The 18,648-nt window shown below is 52.2% G+C and overlaps 2 protein-coding genes across 11 annotated transcripts; both read right to left on the bottom strand.

Moving 5' to 3' along the window:
- Window positions 1–302: 302 nt before the first annotated feature.
- C13H16orf74 (chromosome 13 C16orf74 homolog) lies at window positions 303–9,667 on the bottom strand. 10 transcript variants are annotated; one of them, XR_010029418.1, is made up of 4 exons: window positions 4,371–5,823; window positions 1,942–2,030; window positions 1,664–1,733; window positions 303–654 (listed from the first exon to the last, which is right to left on the bottom strand). XR_010029418.1 is itself a non-coding variant. In XM_063168138.1 (4 exons), exons 2-4 carry the CDS (start codon window positions 1,967–1,969, stop codon window positions 494–496), a joined length of 273 nt encoding a protein of 90 aa, XP_063024208.1. In that variant the 5' UTR covers window positions 1,970–2,030; window positions 7,114–7,683; the 3' UTR covers window positions 303–493. The 10 variants fall into 10 exon arrangements, 3 of the variants coding, with proteins under 3 accessions (XP_063024208.1, XP_063024209.1, XP_063024207.1); XR_010029417.1 differs by having other exon boundaries at window positions 1,664–1,686; window positions 4,371–5,816; XM_063168138.1 differs by lacking the exon at window positions 4,371–5,823 and adding an exon at window positions 7,114–7,683 and having other exon boundaries at window positions 1,664–1,747.
- A 784-nt stretch (window positions 9,668–10,451) lies between these two features.
- EMC8 (ER membrane protein complex subunit 8) lies at window positions 10,452–18,492 on the bottom strand. Its single transcript, XM_063168136.1, has 5 exons — window positions 18,228–18,492; window positions 14,273–14,349; window positions 12,773–12,842; window positions 12,212–12,306; window positions 10,452–11,302 (listed from the first exon to the last, which is right to left on the bottom strand). Exons 1-5 carry the CDS (start codon window positions 18,423–18,425, stop codon window positions 11,143–11,145), a joined length of 600 nt encoding a protein of 199 aa, XP_063024206.1. The 5' UTR covers window positions 18,426–18,492; the 3' UTR covers window positions 10,452–11,142.
- Between the last annotated feature and the right edge of the window lie 156 nt (window positions 18,493–18,648).

Here is an 18,648-nt window from a genome sequence, read left to right as displayed (position 1 = left end):
TCCCTCCTGGAGAGGTGGGGACACCAATTTTGCCCCCCAACAGACAGAGGGGGGTGGTCCTGGGCTGTTTTTGGGAGCAAAAATCCTTCCTGGAGAGGTGGGGACACCAATTTTGGCCCCCGAGAGGCACAGGGGGGTGGTGCTGGGGTGTTTTGGGGGGCAAAAATCCTTCCTGGAGAGGTGAGGACACCAATTTTGTCCCCCAACAGGCACAAGGGGTGTTCCTGGGGTGTTTAGTGGTGCTGGGGTGTTTTTGGGGTGCACAACCCGCCCTCCCCGTACTGACACAGCCAAGCTTGGGGTGCAGAGCCCATGGGGTTTTATTCACCATGGGGAGGATCCCCCTCCCCGTCGCTGCCAGGAAAAGGGACAAACCCCGATCCCAGGTGTCCAAACCCACCCGTGTGGGTGCCCCCCGTGTCCCTGGCAGCAGCAGCCGTGCCCTGGGGGCTGTGGCTCCATCCCGACGTGGGTGTCCCCGGTGTCCCCTCTCTCAGCAGGGGCTGCAGGGTGAGGGGCCCTCCCCACGGCGGGCCAGCGCGGTGCCCGTGGGCGTGGGCGGGGTGACGATGATGGAGGGCACGTGGAGGCGCTTCTGTGCCGCCCTCGGGGTCCCCTCGCTGCCGTTGCCGCTGCTCACACACATCTTCAGGCCTGGGGGGGGACATTTTGGGGATAAAACAAGGAGATCAGGCGTCAGAATCCTCCAGCTCGCCGCCCTCCTCTGTGCCAACCCTTAACGAGCCACAGCATCCTCACATCTCCTCCCCGTGATCCACCTTGGATTTTTGGGGGGCTTCAGAGGTGGATCCCCCTCCCTCCCTGGACCACCTGCCCAGCCCACCCCTCCTTAGGGGGGAGCAGATCGCTTTAATCTGCTTTTTTTTTTTTTTTAATCAGGAGAAAAGCCCCGTGTGGCACAGGCGGCACCCAGGGAGGTTTCAGCTCTTCCCAAGCAAGGAAATGCCCAGAGGGGACAGACACTGATATTTTTAATCTCTTTTTAATTAAGGATAAAGCCCTGCCTTATGTAAGGGAGCTGGAAAAGGGGGAGGGTCTTTTCTTTTATTCCAGGCTCCAAGCTCATCACAGGGGTCTGGAAGCACTGGGGGAATATTTTGGGGCTTTGTTCTGGATTTGGGGCAGGATTGGGATTCCTTGGCTGCTTCAGTTATCCCTTGTTGGACAGGGGGGTTTGTGAGACCCCAAATCCCCCGGACCAACATCCCTGATGCGGAGAGGGGGCAGAGTTCATTTTTGGGTGATGCATCCAACTCTGTGCCCATCACAAGCAGAATCCCACGGAATGTGGGCTTGGGAACGGCCAGGGAAGATGCAGCCCTGTATCCTGGAGAAGGATCCTCATTAAGCCCCATCCCTAACGAGCCCGAGGGCGATTAGCAGGAGTCAGAGGGATGCAGAGCTAATGGGAGATGCCATATCCAGCCCAGGCCAGCGGCACTAAAAGCTCTGCCCCTGTGCAGACATCCCTGACGCCATTGCCAGCCTGAATCCATTAAGAAAATTCAACTTGGGGAAGAAGCTCCTGGTTGGAGCGTCCCTGGGGAGGGTGGAGCAGCGAGGGATGCTTGGGGCCAGCATCCTCCATCCCAGCCACCCACGTGTCCCTGAGCAGCCTTTCCTGCCTCTGAGCAAAACCCACCTGATTCACTGAACCCATGGGTTCTCCAGAGCAAAAGGTGCAGGGCAAGCACGGGAATGAGAAAACAAAGCTGGGAAAACAAAGCTGGGAAAACAAAGCTGGGAAAACAAAGCTGGGAGAGTCCTCTTTGGGGTGATCCACGCGCAACAGGTGGGACTTGAGAAATTCCGCCACGTTCCCAAACTCCACCCAAACCCGCCCACACCTGAGCCTCCTGCGGGTACAACCACCCCTTCAGGGAGCAGCAGCAGCACCCCAAACCCTGGGCCCAAGCTCACCTTTCAGGCAGGATAACCTGAGCCCCATGTTCTCATCCTCTCAGCGGCATCCGGCCCTCCAGCCCCGCCGCCGGCCCTCGCTGCAGGCGCTGGGGGAGAGAGGGGAGAGAGGCTCAGGGAGGCGATGCCGGGGCAGGCAGGAGCGGGAGCTCGGAGCTCACATCCCTCCCTGCGTGTCTGTGCCCACGGCAGCCACAGGAAACGCGGCTGCTCGCTCGCGAAACCACCGCTGATGTCACGGCGCCGCGGTGACTCAACGCGGCCCAACGAACGGGGCCCAGGAAGAACTTTTTGGGAGGGTGGAGAAGGAGCCTGGTGCTGGCTGAGTGGTCCCATCCCAGGTTCCCCGCCCCTGAAAGTATTTCGGGATGAGAAGGTTGGGAGCAGGAGGAATTGGGTTGGTTTTAGGTTGTTTCTTGCAGAGAAAACCCCACAATTTCTCTGTTTCCCGAACTGTGTGATCCCATGCCAGCTTCTCCAGCCCTGAAAATATATCAGGATGAGGAATTGTGTTGGTTTTAGGTTGTTTCTTGCAGAGAAAACTCCAAAATTTCTGTTTTCCCCGTGTGGTCCCATCCCAGCTTCTCCACCCCTGAAAACATTTCATGATGAGGAACTGGGTTGGTTCTAGGTTGTTTCTTGCCGAGAAAACCCCACAATTTCTCTGTTTCCCCTGTGTGATCCCAGAGCTGCCTCCCTCAGGCTGAGACAGAGCAGCTGCTGGGATGCACTGCTGGAATTCACATCCTCCACTGCTCCTCTTGGGCATCCCTGATACCCCCAGAGCTTTTGGATGGGTAATTCCCACTGCGGGACGCCGTCCTTTCAAAATGCTGAAAAATTTCCTGCAAAAAAAAATTCCCTTTATTGGGAAATCTTCACCCCTCCTCCCGCAGCTGCTGGGAAAAGCTCATTGGGATGAGGGTCAGTGACTCATTTTGGCTCTTCCAAGCTCTGGGCCACACAGAGAGCCAAGGAAAGCCTCTCCCCCCGTGCCTGACCTCTGCCTTTCCAAGAACCTCTGAAATGGGTTGGCAGCAGCCCGCAAGGGGAAGTGAAAATTTGCTGTCTCTGCTTTTAACTCTGTATTTTTATCAGTTCCCCAGGTGCAGCCTGAGCTGTGACCCAGCCCAACGGGGCTGGGGGAGCGGAGTCCTCCCCAGGACCTCACTTTGCAGCTCTCCTGGAGGCTGCCCAAAGATCAACAAATCTGTTTTGAGGCAAATCCTGTGGGGTTTGGCACCTGCTGGTGGCTCTGGGACAGAGGAGGGTCGTGCTGGGGACACCCAGCTCTGTGCACAGGGGGGTCTCCATCCTCTGGGATCTGATTCCCTGGGATTTCATCCTCTGGAATCTCATCCTCTGGGATGGGGACACCTAGATCTGTGCACAGGGGATCTCCATCCTCTGGGATCTGATCCTCTGGGCTTTGATCCTCTGGAATCTCATCCTCTGGAATCTCATCCTCTGGGATCTGATTCTCTGCGATGGGGACACCCAGCTCCCTGCACAGGGGATCTCCATCCTCTGGGATCGTTTGATCCTCTGGAATCTCATCCTCTGGGATGGGGACACCCAGCTCTGTGCACAGGGGGTCTCCATCCTCTGGGATCTGATCCTCACGGATGACCCCCGGTGGCAAACCCTTGCAGAGCACACAGCAGCCCCCTCCCCATGGAGAAGGGCCAGATTCCAGCTCCAGAATTCGGGTGGAGGATTCCCCCTTCCATCATTCCAGCTGGGCTCCCGTGTGCCAGCACCTGGCCAAAGGAACGTTTGCATCCCGGCGAGTTCACGCTCCAAAAAGCCCCAGACGCTCATGGCAGGTGTCACCGGAGCGGGGACCGAGCTGCCGGGCCGGGGGGGACCCTCAGAGAAAAGGGAAAGGGACAAAGGGACAAAGCCGGGGCGCCCAGGGGGTGGCACTTACCCGGTGCCCGCAGCGGCGATGCCCGCGGTCGCATCCCAGCTCCCGGGTGCCGCAGGCTGGCACGGGGGATGCCTGGGCAGGAGGTGCCAGCCGGGCGCCTTTGGGCTTGGCGGGGTTGGTTGGAGCCCGGTGAATGAGCGAGGAGAGCGGAGCCCCGGCTCCTCCTCCCATCCAGCCCCGCTCCGAGCCCCCGTCCGTGCCCAGCAAAGCCCTTGGGTGATGGGGGAGCACAGATTTGCTCTCAGCCCGCTGCACAAGGCAGCTCAGAGATGAGAGAGAGACAGGAAGGAGTGCCAGCAAAGCCCCCGGGTGCCCAACACCCCTACGAGCAGCCTGAGGGGTACCAAGTGCCCCAACAGTGCCCACACCCTAGGACAGCAGCATCCCCGAGGTCCTGATGAGCCATCAAGCTCTGGGAGCAGCTCCACCTTCTCCACCTTCCAGGAAGGCTCTTTTGCCCTTCCCAGCCCCACAGCCTGGCACGGGAAGGGCTCCTCACCGTTCCTGGGGTTGGGTCCCAGCCCGGGGCAAGGCTGTGCCTCCCGAGCAGCCCCTTCTCCTGCAGCAGCAGCAGCCAGAGGCTTTTCCATGCTCCCCCTCCTCTGCAATTAAGAGGCCCCGAGCCTTCCAGGCTCCTTTTCAGGCTCCTTTTCAGTGGTTCCAATGCAGGGCACGCCGGCCGCACATTAAACACCCCCGGCTGGGCAAGGCAGGAAGGCGGAAGGGAAAGGAAGGGAAAGGAAGGGAAAGGAAGGGAAAGGAAGGGAAAGGAAGGGAAAGGAAAGGAAGAGAAAAGGAGCTCGGAACTTCACCCTGGGATCAGGAGAGAGCCCATCCCAGGGTTTGGGAGGGATCCTGAGGGATCAGAGCCCCACCAAGCCCGGCTGGGGTGGGAGTGAAGGGCAGCAAAGGGGTGGTTTTGCTCCACTTTCTGCTGGTTTGGTCCTGCCATGTCTGATGAAAGTCAGAAACCTGGGGAGAGCTGATTTCCTTCCCGATCTGACTCCTCTGATTTGTCAAATAACTGAGATATTGCAGAGCTCCAGGAGAGGGGAGGGTGGCACAGGGCAAGGCTGCAGCTCCAGCTGTGGGCACAGTCCTGGGCAGAGATGTTTGGAACCCACAGCTCCCTTTTTTTCCCCACAGAAAACTGACAAATTATTTGGTTTATGTGGATTTTTTTTCCACCTGTTCACCTGCAAAGTCTAAGACTTAGAGACAAATCCTGAAGCAGAGCCTGGCAAACTTAATCTTTCAAGATCCCATCCCAAACTCAGAGCAGGCAGCATCCCATGGAGCCAGGGATCGCTCCCTGGCAGCACAAATCCAGTCAGAGCAGCACAAATCCTGCCTCCACCTCGAGCTGTTTTACTGCCTGTCCCCAAAACAACCTGTTTGCTGCTGCTGGGTGAGAACAAACGGCCCCAAACCCACGAGGGCTGGAATTAGCCTGGCCTGGAGCAGCAGTTGTTGCTACAACAGTGACAAAAAGCAATTGTCTTGCTGCAGCAGGGATGGGAAACATAAACACCAGGCTGCTAAAATACCTGTGGTTAGCTCTGCGGGCGCAGCACAGCTCCAGCTGCTCTGCTGACACCTGATAGGAACAAACACAGCGTCAAACACCCCTTCCTGACCTCCCCAGGGCTGGTGAACAAAGCAAAAAACCTTTGTGAAGGTTTGTAAAGTGGGGGTTGTCCACCTTGAGGTGACTGGGAATGGCCTGGAACCCCTCTGGTGTGGGGTCCTGGTCACTGCTGGATGAGCAGGGTTGGGGAGAGCTGAGTGCCAGTGGGCTCAGCACCTCCCTTCCAGGAGCTCCTGGTTCCTGTCACAAGGCTCTGAGCTGTGACCTGCTGAGCATCGAGTCAGGGCGAGTGGCCAAAGCCCACCAGGAGCCAGCTGGCCAGGGGAGGAAGAGGATGGGCTCAGGGGGTGGGTGGGTTTGGAGGGAAGATTGTCCTTGCAGGGCTGGCCGGAGCCTGGCTGTGCCCTGAGGTGCTCACTGGCTGTCCCCTGAGGTGCTCACTGGCTGCTTTCCAGTCCTGCCTGTGTCCCTTTGATACTGGGTGCTCCTCTCCCCTCCTGCTCCGTCCTGGCCAGGGGCTGAAGCCCTGCTGGGGGATGAGGATGGAGGGCAGCCTCCCAAATCCCCTCTGGGGGGAAGGAAGGGCAGGGAGAACTGCTGCTGCTTCCCAGGCGCCAGCGGAACCGCAGGGACAAGGGACGCCTTGTGCAAGCATTGGCCACGAGAAAAGCTTTGGCTGGAGAGCCCGGAGCTGCTGGCTGCCTTCAGGAGCTGCTCTGCAAACACCAGCTGGGCTCTCCTTCCAGCAGGGAGGGGGAGGAAGCAACTTTCTGGGTCACAGAGTGTGAGCCAGGGTGTGCTAACGCAGGTGACACGTCACCCCCATGCTAACGGAGCAGCGAGGCCACCTGTCCCCTCCTGCCCCCGGCCCTTCTGGGAGAGAAGGGGCTGCTCCCAGCCTGGCTCTGGGGCTGCCCCAGAAAGGGGCTCCTGAAAGGTCCTTGCCAGAGCTGGAAGTGGCAACCAGTGCTAGGAGTGGAGAAGAAATTCCCACCCAGAGATCCAGAGTCACCGGGGCTGGCGAGCAGCACCCGGAGGGGATGCCAGGCATGGGGAGGGAGGGAAGGAGGGAGGAGGAGGATGTCACGAGGAGGCAGCTGAAGATGCAGGCTCTGGGGGAGCTGGAGCAGCTCCAGCTCTCCCCAAGCACGGGCTCTTGGCAGGACCAGCAGAGCAAGACAGCAGCAGGAACCGCGTGGGCTGGAAAAACCCCCGGAGAAAACCCAGCGGGATGGGGCAGGAGAGGGGGTCAGGAGGGAAGGGGGAGCGAGGACATACCTGAGGCACAGAGCTCCTGCATCCAGGACAAAGCACCTCTCCCCCAGCATGGATCCAGCCGGGAACAGGCCACGCTGGGAATTGGCTTAGGGACCTGGCCGCGGCTGCCGCGCTTCCCGGCTCGCTGAGCTCCGGGTTAATCTGGGCCCAGCTTTCCCTTTTATCCCCTGCTGCTACAACCTCGATAGAGTTTTTCAATTAGGTCCATCTCTTAAGCTCCGGGGTGCATTTCTAGGAAGGGCGGCGGCGTTCTGCCTGGCCTGGCCGTGCGCAGAGCTGTGCCTGGCACGGGTCCTGCCCGCATCCTGCTGGAGCTGCAGCCCAGCAGCCCTGCCTGGAACACTCTGGAGTGAGCCCTCACCCCCAGGGCACCTACCGGCTGTTCCTAAGGGCAGAATTCCCTGATTCCCTCATCCCAGCTCCGGCAGGATGGAAGTGCCACAGGCAGGAGCGCTGTCCCCCCTGCCAGCTGTGTCCCCGTGTCCGTCCTCTGCTCTGGAAACCAAGAGGAAGGGATGCAGCCGAGGCAGGGATGCAGCTGAGGGAGGGATGCAGCTGAGGGAGGGATGCAGCTGGGGTGCACTTTCGAAGGAGAAGGCTGGGTGAAAATGTGGTCTAAAAGCGACAGTGAAAAAAATAAAAGAGGGAAATCGATAAAGCCCTCAGCGGCTCCTTGGGCACACAGAGAGCGCTGCCGGCTGCGGGAGGGCTGGCTCAGGGCTCAGGGGGCTGCGCTGCAGGATTGGGGTGTGTGGAGGTGCTCAAGTGCAGCTGGGAATAGCAGAGCCTGGGCAGGATGGGAGGGGAGCAGCCCCACAGGGACCCCAGCCCGGCTCCAGGAGCTGAACTCCTCCCGAACGAGCAGCAGAGCTCACGGACCGAGCACTTTCCCCCTCGAGGCCATTTTCCAGGCTGCACTCAGCCGCAAGCCCACCCCGCTAACAGCCTCCTCCATTAGCATCAGCGCGGCTCTCCCTGGCAGTGCCCTCCTCCTCCTCCTCCTCCTCCTCCGGCATCTCCCGCCCGGAGTGCAGCGGTCAGGCCGGGAGCCAGGGAGCAGAGCCCGGGCACTGCTCCTGCATCTGTCACCGTCACCTCGCCTCGCCTGCCACTCGCTGCAGGAATTCCTGGGGGCAGGGAGCTCCTCCTCACGGCTGGGGTGGGCTCTGCACATCTGCACATCTGTCTGCTGCTGGCTCCAGCTGTGCCAGGCGATCTCTGGACCGCTCACCTGCTCCTGTATCGGCTCCAAGAGCTGGAGCTGTTGCATCTCTGCTGGCTTTCCTCGGGGAGGGAACACCCCAGGAGCAGATGGGGAGAGGGGAAATGCCAGCAGCAGGCTGCTTTGCTTGCTGGATGGGGAAAAATTTCCCCAAATCCTTGTATGGACACACAGAGTGATGAGCTCAGGGAAAACGGGAGCAGGGAGCATTCCCTGGGAGCAGGGACCTCACTTGTGAGTGCCCCAGAGCAGCTGCTCAGGGATTCTGGGGCTCCTGCCACCCATCTGCCTGTGGGGATGTTTGTCACTGCTCTGGAAAATTGGGCTGAGTGGGGAAAAGAGAATCCCACAGGCTGGGAGAGCTGGGGGTGCTCACATGGGGAAGAGAAGGCTCCAGGGAGAGCTCAGAGACCCTGTAGGGCCTGAAGGGGCTCCAGGAGAGCTGGAGAGGGACAAGGGATGGAGGGACAGGACACAGGGAATGCCAGGAGTGGATTTAGATGGGATTTTGGGAAGGAATTCTTCCCCGTGAGGGTGGGCAGACCCTGGCATAGGTGCCCAGAGCAGCTGTGGCTGCCCCTGGATCCCTGGCAGGGTCCAAAGCCAGTTTTCCACTCCAGGGCTTGGAGCAACCTGGGACAGTGGAAGGTGTCCCTGCCCATGGCAGTGGATGGAATGAGATGATTTTAAGATCTTTTCCCACCCAAACTATTTAGGGATTCTTTTTTCCAAGTGCTTCAGGTTGTGTGGATGAGGTAAAAAGTTAGGAGTTAAAACATCTGGGCAGGTAAATGCCAAATCTCCAAATTTTGGTGGATAGGGAGAAGAATAGTTAATCCTGGAAGTTAAGTACTAACAAACCAAAAAAGAGTAGGACACACATTCCCAGTGCTGCCTTCCCACTCTCAGCAAGAGATGCCTTCCCCAAGATTTCCTCCCCCTGAAGTTTTAAAAGGAATTACCTTGAATTCCTGCCCTGAATGCAGAGGATATCCCCCAGCCAGGAAAGCAGCATTTGCCCGGGGCACATCAGCAGGAGAGGGAGCACAGCCTGCCCTGAGCCCTGCAGCTTCCTCATTCTTCCAGGAGAGCCACGGTGGCTGCCTGGATTTATGGAATTGCTGCTTTTGTCCAGCCTTCAATGCAAATAGGCCAGGGGAGATAAGATCTGCAGGTTTGTCCTCTTTGCTTAAAGCCAGCCTGGGCTTCTGCTGGTGGCAAAAAATCCTCGTTTGAAAGCGAAGAGATTTAAAAAAGGGGAAGACAAAGCACTAAAAGCTGCTCCCCTTCCAGCAGTGTGTCCCAGGTTAGTCACAGGGAATATTCCAGCAGGTTACACACTGAGGAGACAAACTGCCTAACAGGGGAGCAGGATTAGCCTGAATTTGCATATTTATGATCAAAGCTTGATTAGGAGATGCTGTTACAAAGAACAAGAAACACATTTCCTGTGGCTCAGGAGACCCAGCAGCTCCTTCTGACAACCCCACACATCTGCCTAAGATAAGGATCTGCCTCTGCAACAATACCTTGGATTTCGCTGGCTGTTTGTTCAAAGTCCTCTTCCTGCAGCCTGGGTGCTTTGCATTCTGCTCCAGGGAAATCTTTTCCTACAGGTATGGAGTGGAGCAGCTACTGGAATGTGTTATCTCACTGGTTTGGGGAGCTAAATACTTGTTTTCAGTCAACAAGTGAAAACATTTCCCTCTCCTGCAAGCCTGACTCAGCCTAGGGAAGGTTCTTGACTCGGTGCCAAGCTCTTTGGTAATCACACCTCACCCTGCACAGCAGGGAGATAAAAACCAAAGTGCCCAAAGCTTCCTCTCCTCCCTCCAACTCACCCTATGGCCCCGAGGAATCATCTCACCTGGAGTGAACTCCACAGCCTAGGGGCATCCAGGGTCTATTTCCTGCTGCAAATGGGATTTTAGCCTTGCCCCATCCCTCTCAAAAAACAGGAGGAAAACTTGGGCTTATTGACTCAAAATCCTGAGGTTCTGACAATTCCATTTTCAAATAGGCCCAGGTTGGATGGGGCTTGGAGCACCTGCTCATGGGGAAGGTGTCCCTGCCCATGGAATGAGGTGATCTTTGAGTCCCTTCCAGCCCAAATTTTGCTATGATTTCAACACTAAGATTGGAGACAGGCGAGATTTTGTGGATATTTGAATCCTCTTGTAACGTTTCTGGGCAGCAAGGGAAGGAAATCTGGAGGAATTGTTGCAGGTTGAGGCTGTGTTTAACTAGTTAGAAGAGAGGCAACAAAGAGTTTTATAGGCTGGTATAAAGCTGCATTGTCCAGGAAACTTCTCCTTGGAAATGAATATTAATGGGAAGGACAAGGCAAGCTGAACAAGGCTGTACCCAGGCTCCCTGATTCCATGTACTTGGATGATGAGGAAAACAAGATCTGTGATTAACTCCCCCCACAAATACAAGAAATTAATAAAGTATTTCACTGTAGACTCCAACTGCAGATTCAAACTCAGCAGTGTGCTTCCAGTCCTTTTTATAAATCATTTACTTTGCGTTTAACACATTCAAGCAGTAACTGTGCTTGCCAAGCCCATGGAGAGCAGGAATCACCAGATTATCTGGAAATACTGTTTTAAAACTCTGTCATGCTAAAGCACTGCAAAACAGGTGACACATGAGCATGGAACATCCTCAGCAGTTTGCATTTTACTGTGCCAAGAGAGTTACAATTCCAAACCGGGCCAGAAAAAAACATTCACCTCCCATATGATCTATTTGCCCTTAACATCTCTCACCTGAGGACAGGATTAATTTTTGTTTTTTTTTTTTGGAAAGGTATTTCCAGAAATCGTTAAAAAGTAACCACTCTAAAGATTAGAAAAGCTGAAAAACTTTGGAATAGGAACAGTGGGGGCCAAGCAGAAGCAGTTCTGCTTTCCAAGGAATAGCAACATTCACTACAAGTGGGATGGTGTCCACGAGGACAGCTGGGAGTGACAGCTGGCAGCTCTTCCAGGGAATGTCACCACCAACATCATCCCGTGGCTTTACGGACACAGCACCGCGCCACGGACACGCCACTCCTCTTTAATCAGTCAGCTTTCCACACAAGGTACTGAATATGAATTCTATTTACATTCAAAAATAGCATTTTTCTCTCCTCAGTACAGAGTGGGAATGCCCATGGATTAGTCAGGAGGATCCCTCCTAGCACAGGTGCAGCACAGCTTTGTTGATCTCGGGGTTTGTCCAGTCGTTGCGGATGTCGTCCAGGTGATTATCGAAATCCACCAGGGTCTCGTAGGATTTGCTGTCCAGCAGGGAGGCAGCGATGCGCTGGGCTTCGGTCCAGTCTTCACAGAAGTCACTAGGATGGAAAAGAAGCAGGCAGCAGTTGGAATCTTGGATGCTGAGAATTTTCAACTTTCTGTGCTTACAAGAGAACGCTGCATTTGACCCGAGGCTGTGGAACAGGGTTCCAAAATTAACTGGTAGTACTGGGTGTGGAGTTGGTGAGAAGTGTGTAATAGCACAGGGTAGAAAACGTAAAAAGTTTGGGGTTTTAGAATATAGAAATAAATACGAAATGAGATGGAGGTTTTAGGGTGGAGGCTGGTTGCTCCTCTTTACCTTCTTCTTCCTTCTTCTTCATGGGTTTGGGTGGCATTTTGTAATTGGACAGAAAAGTCCACATTGCAGACTTCAAGTGATCAGTTATTGGCTTTGAGGGATCAGTTATTTAAGTTTTCTACCCTGTGCTATCAGTAATAGAACAGGGTAGAAAACTTAAAGTTTGGGGTTTTAGAATACAGAAATAAATATGAAGCAAGATGGAGGTTTTGAGATGGAGGCTGGTTGTTCTTTACCTTCTTCTTCCTCCTTCCTCATGGGTTTGGGTGACGTTTTGTAATTGGACAGGAAAGTCCACACTGCAGGGTTTGAGGGATCAGTTATTGGGTTAAAAGGGAAAATAATTTAGGTGTCAGTTCTTAACTGGATAGTTTACTTTTAAAGACCTTGTAACAAGAGATAGTTGGCCATTTTGTGCCTTGCTAATGAAAAGCTGCAGAACTCATGGTTGTGAGACTATTTTGCTGATAAGAAATAATAAACACCTGAGTCTGAACATGAGCTGTCATCTCAAGTGCCTTCAATCCAGACCCAAGGAAATCAATAGGAATCACCCCAGAAAAACTCTGAATTAAGCCAGGCTGCAGTGCCCTCACAAGGACAGCCTGTTTTTCCCCACAGCCCGTGGAATTCCTGGCTCACTCACACGTGGGGGTCCTTGCACCTCCACTTGTTCTCGTGCAGCTCGTACACGTGGATGGCAGGCTCCACACACTCCATGGTGAACTTGGTGTTGTCAACCTGGGATGGGACACGGAAATAGCATCTCAGTCTCCTCCTCAGCATCCCAAGAGAGGAAATAAACCCAAAATCAGTTTGTAAAAACAGGGAATCTTACACCCACCCACTGTTTTACCCTCCAGCTGCCAAATGTAAGCTGCCAATATCCTTTGTCAGAGCAGCGAGGAGGCAAAGCCCTGTTTGTGACATTAAATATAAGAATTTAAGTTGCAGGAGGTGGGCTGGAGCCAGAAATTGCTGCCTGAACATGTAGATAAAGCCTCAAGTTCTTCTGAGGTGGCAGAGAGCTCACCACAGTCTCTCTGTGGATTTACACTGTACTTCACTGCTCATTGCATCTCCTCCCCAGAGCATTCTGGAGGGGAAGAGAAACTGAATTCCTCATGAAAGCAGCCAGAGAACTGCATTCCCCTGCTCCAGCAGCAGGGTCAGCACACACAGGGGGTGAGGGGAAGGAAGTTTTTACCATGATGAGCGCGGTGTCCGTGAAACCCTCGGCAATCCGGGAGGCCACTTTCTCTGCAACCTGGTTTGGGCTGGAGCACAAAGGAAAAGGAACTGAGTGATGGGAGCCACCAGTTTCAGCTGAAAGCAGCAGGAAATGAGCTCAGGGAGATGTGAGAGTGACTCTGGGTGCTTGCAAACAGGAACAAGATAAAGGAGCTGATGGCACAGCTGATAGAAGGCAGCTCAGCTGGGTTTAGGAATGGCTTTGGAATGACATGGAATCAACATTTGGTGGCCTCCTGTCTTCTTCCCCCTGACCAAAGACTCTGCCCTGGCAGGCATTTAAAACAGAAACTGAGTTTTCTCCCCAGTCTGCACTGAAAACTTGTCCAAAATCAGATAACCTGTGACAACCTTCACCACATTTCAAAGGTGACAATCTCTATGTGGTGCCACTTCATGTGGTGCCATTGACAATCTCTGTGTGTTGCCAGTTATCTTCAGAAATCAAACTGAACTTTCAAAAAACCACCAGGCCTGTGACATTCTCTCAAACCTCAAAGAGAAAAAAAATTGTAACTTCTTTAAAATGTGTGCAGCAGATTTATAAGGAAATGACAAATAATGCTTTTATCCCCGACAGACACCTTAGAAAATACTAGTGTTGCTTAAAAAACATAATGAAGTCTGAATAGACATTAAGAAATAACTGGAATCAGAGCATCATGGAATGGTTTGGGTTGGGAGAGACCTTAAAGATCCTCTCATTCCATCCCCTGCCATGGGTGGGACATTTTCCACCATCCCAGGTTGCTCCACACGCCATCCAAACTTGGACACTTCCAGGAATGGGGCATAATACTTTAAACAAGTTGCTCTTATTCTAATTAGTCCCAATCCTGGATTTGTCCAACAGATAGAGGGGAAAATATGGAATACACAGATCTAAAATTAAACTGTGGCTCCACAGGAAGGTTCCTTATTGTTTAGTGAGTAATCTGAGTCAGCCAGCAGGGAAAAAAAAATGACTAATCCTGAGGAAAAGAAGTGATAAATAAGAGCTATCACTGCCTGACTGACATAATTTTCCACTTCTTTACCACGTAAAAAACTGCTCTGAAAAAACTCAGCGACGATGAAGGAATTTAGAAAGAATCAGGTCACTCCTGACTTTCCATAAGAACCTGGGAGTTGTCAGACTTTCCAAGATCCATACTGCACGAGCAAACACTCTGCAGATTTTGGCTTTTTCCCTGACAACTGCAATTCAAGAAGCTGGCACTGGTTCAAAGAGTGGCCTTTTATAGCAGCCACGGGAGGAGAGCAGGGACTGTGCAAAGCCAGGACTTTCTGCACCTGACCAAAGGCCACATCCCGCAGCCCCACGGAGACAATGTGGAAGCAGCTGACAGTTGTCAGAGTGAATCACACACGCCTGATTTATGGGGATGATTGCTGCTGGCAGAGTCCAAGGTACGAGCTAAAAGAGCAAACAGAAGGAAATATTGGCCCAACACACCTGGCATCTTTCACGCGTTCGTTCGCCTGGTAATATCCAGCTATCACGTAGCTGTTCTCCTTGCACCAGGAATCAATCTGGAAAAGCAATGGCAACAATGAATCCTAGGGGAAAAAAAAACAAACCTCCAGGATCAAGAAAAAATAAAAATAAAGCAACCCAGGATGAAGGAAATCTCATGGCTGTCCTGTAAATAAAGCAGTGCTGCTCCATCTCTGCCACGGGGTTCTTGAAATAAATCCATATTTCTGTCTGCTTGTGGGAGTGCTCACAGTTGGGCTGATGGAGCTGGGATGGAGAAACCCAACAGAGCATTTGGAGGATGATGGGAAGCATTAACCAAATGGAGCAAGAGAGCAAGGAGCTGTCTCAGTCAAAGCCTGGCCTAAATCCCAGTGACAGGACAATTAAACTCAGCCAGGAGAGGCTTTGGGGCTCACCCACCAAGGGCTGGGACAATTTTCTGGCAGTGTTCACCTGCCAAGGCAGTTCAGAGAATGCTGCCCTGTCCTTGCAGAAAGGTTTTATCTCTAATGTCCCATTTTAGGCGAAAATGCCACCATTTGGGGCCTTCAGTAGAAAATCAAAGCTGGAGGTGACAGGTGAATGTGAGGCAGAAGTTTGTCCCATTTAGCAGCTTTTCAAAGGAGATAAAATTGTTTTGCATTGAGAGTTCTTCCTTATTTAACCTTTCTATATAAATGCTTAACCAAATGTACTTCTGGCATATAATTTAGACAAATTTTCATTTACACTTAGGTAGTTTTGTTGGTTGTTGCTTTTTAATTAAATAAATTGAAACACTGCTATTCTTGCTGCTTTAAACTGGAGCTGGATTCCTCCTGCTGAGTCTGACTTTGAAAATATCTCTCTATATATAAATACATGGTATCTATATATATATATGATGCTTTTTATTAGAATTGAGGGTATCAAGTCAGCAAAATACAAAGACAGAAGGGGAAGAAGCAGCTCGAATTTTCCTTTGCAGTCCCTAGAGAGCACGGCCTCAAAAAACCCTGCCCAGCTCTATTAAAAAGGCCTCCAAAAATACATCTGGTGCTGACCTGTGGCATCCTGGGAGTCAAATCAATCTCATTTTCAGCAATAATTATTGTATTAGGCTGCAGAACCAACCAAACAAAGCAGCCATGTGAATAATCCAAGGGATGACACGGATTTAAGTGATAGAAAAAAAAAAGCAGTGCAGCCCTGCAAGAGCTGCTGTTTCAATTCCAAACCCATTTTGAGGGCTTAGGACTCTGGTTTTAATTGTTAGTGGTTTGAAAGCTTGGCATTAGAGCCAGCAGCCCGGGCAGTAAAATTAATAATAATAATTATTAAAAAAATAAAAACCCAACCCCATCCATTTAAAAATTAAAAACCGCAGTCCTAAATCCATTTTTGCTCCCTACCAAAAATTGTCTTGAAAAGAAAGAAGAGAATGATTTTAAGTTCTCACTTTCCTAACTGGTAATTAAAAATTGCTTCTGCATAAAACAAAGGGGGGAGAAAAAAAAATCAATCTCATTTTGGAATGAAAGCTATTTCAAGCTGTAATTTCCAAGCCCAGCACCGATCACACAGCAATTAGCTCCTGTTAGAAATATTAGAAATATTTTTAGTGTTAGAAATATTTTTAATGGTAGAAATAGTTTCAATGTTAGAAATATATTTAGGATTAGGAATATTGAAAATGTTGGAAATATTTTTAATGTTAAGAAATATTTTTAATGGTAGAAATATTTTTAATGGTAGAAATATTTTTAATGATAGAAATATTTTTAATGGTAGAAATATTTTTAATATTAGAAATATTTTTAGTCACATCCAGTCCTGCCAAGGAAAATTCCAAAGTGGCTTTGGTTTGCTGCAGCCAGCAGGGCTGGAAAACCCTGGGAGGAGGAGGAGGAAAATGAGGAGGAGGAGGAGCTGAGTGCCGTTCCAGGAGAGGGAAGTGCTGCTGGGTTTCTCCTTTTTGGAGCTGTGCTTGTAAAACCACATCAATTAGCAGAGAAATTCAGAGGCCGGAGTGCAACTTAATTCACTTTTCCTTCATGACTCTGGCTTGGGAAAGGATCTCAGAGTGCAAATGAAACACAGGAGCTGCTGTGTTTGGACTGGAGCTCCCAGTCTGGGGAAACCAGAGGATGCTGGAATGTCCTGAGCTGGGAGGGACCTCAAGGATCATCAATCCAACACCCCAAAATCTCTCCCTGTGCCTGGCAGTGCTGTCCAAACGCTCCTGGAGCTCAAGGACCTCGGCAATGTGAACATTCCCTGGGGAATTCAGTGCCCAACCACCCTCTGGAGGTGCTGTTTGGGGTTTATTCGTTCCCCCTAAAGTTTGAGGAGGCAAAGCCTTAAAGTTTGGAAGTCCCTCCTCTATTTTCTATATTTTTGCTCCCATCCCATTCTGGGATGACTCAGGGCAGGGGAAGAGGAGGTGGAACTTGTGGGGTTGGTTCTAAACCCCTCCCACAGGACCACCCTGACCAAAAATCAGCAATAACTGCGCTTGGAAAGAAGCCGATCCCACCAAATCCTGCTACAGCTCTGAAATCCTTTAGGAGTGAAGCTGCTTTGTTACAAAAATGGAGTTTAAGCACCCTGATCTCCCTGATTTATTCTGGGTCTACACGCCAGCTCGTGCAGAAGATGTGGAGGCACCTCTTCCAACCTTTTCCATGAGAAAATCTAATTTTCACAGCTGCTCTGGCAGGATTTACTGACACCTTTGCCTTTGTTTAAACCCAGAACAGCAGCAGAAGGCTCTGGGCTCATGTAAAATTCTGTTTTTTAAAAGATCACAGCAGTGGCTGTGAACCACACAGAACCCTAATTATTGTGGGGAAAACCAGGAGTTTCCAATCTTTAACTTTTTGTACCAAAAACTGGGAGTAAATAAGTCAAATCCTGCCATTGCTTTGGCTCTGGGATAATTTTCTTCCTGCAGATGTTGCAAGAAACAGGATTTATTTCCTAATAATCTGATCCTGCTGCAAGATCTACACTAAAAAGCTGCACTGAAGGCCTAAAGTTAACCAAAATTCAGTGCCACAAACCCTGTGGAAAGACATTTAATCCTGATTTAATGAAAACACACAGTGCTCTGCTGCTCCCACACTGCTGTGAATATATTTAAAATGATAAATTTGGGTGTTTAATGGTAAAACTAACTGGTCAGGGCTCAGGCTCAGCCCCTGTCCTGTGCCTCTGGCTGCATTTCATCATTTCCAGGCTCCACAAAGATGTCAACACTGCCATGGCATCATCTCAGCTGCAGAAAACTGGAATTTCTTTCTGAGTTACTGGAACTTGTTTCCAAATGAAATCTTTACTGGGATGAAAAACACTGAGGAAAACATTAATCAAGAGTCTGGAGGAACCATAAATTTGTTCTTTGTAATAATATTAAGAAGAGATGGATATTCTTTTGCTCATAAATATGGGAGCAACCAGAAATTTACTCTTTTTAATGGTGTCAAAAAGGGATGGATCTTCTTTTGCTCACAATCATGGGATGGTTTGGGTTGGAGGGGCTCATCCTATTCCATCATCCACTGTCCCAGGGTGCTCCCAGCCCTGTCCAGCCTGGCCTTGGGCACTGCCAGGGATCCAGGGGCAGCCACAGCTGCTCTGGGCACCTGTGCCAGGGCCTCCCCACCCTCAAGGGGAAGAATTCCTTCCCAAAATCCCATCTAAATCCACTCTCTGGCAGTGGGAGCCATTCCCTGTGTCCTGTCCCTCCATCCTTGTCCCCAGTCCCTCTCCAGCTCTCCTGGAGCTCCTTCAGGGGCTCTGAGCTCCCCCTGGATCCTTCTCCTCTCCCTGTGAACACCCCTATCTCTCCCACCCCAATTCCCCCAATTTTTGGACCATTTCCCCACCGTGGCCTAACCAGCACCCCCCAGCACCCCTCTCCACACCCCACACCCCTGCGGGATCACCTCACCAGGGTCAGGGCCACCTCCAGCATGGGGGCGAGCGCCAGCGTGCCGTGGAAGAGCGGGATGCAATCCACGAACAGCGCGGGCTGCGCCGGCCGCGGCGCCGGCGGCCGCTCGGCCACCAGCAGCCCATTGACGGCGCAGTGCGGGTACTTGGCGCCGTGCAGCACCATCTTGCAGTAAGCCTGGGTGGTCAGCTTCATGGTGCCGAGCCCCGGCCCCGGTACGGCCCGGCACGGCCCGGTACGGCCCGGTTCGGCCCGGCGCGGCCCCGCTGCCCGCCCTGCGCCGCTCCCCGCCCGCCGCACAGCGCCGCCGGCTGTCGGCAAGAGCCGCCAAGCGCGGCCGGCTTTGCGACAGCGATTTTGAGGGGATTTTGGGGGATTTGGGAGAATTTGGGGTGTGGAGAGGATGCTGAAAATGCGA

Source organism: Melospiza melodia, chromosome 13, assembly GCF_035770615.1.
Source record: "Melospiza melodia melodia isolate bMelMel2 chromosome 13, bMelMel2.pri, whole genome shotgun sequence".
Taxonomy (NCBI): domain Eukaryota; kingdom Metazoa; phylum Chordata; class Aves; order Passeriformes; family Passerellidae; genus Melospiza; species Melospiza melodia.
Note: the sequence above shows the minus strand (reverse complement) of the source record. Positions and strands in the feature narration are given on the sequence as shown.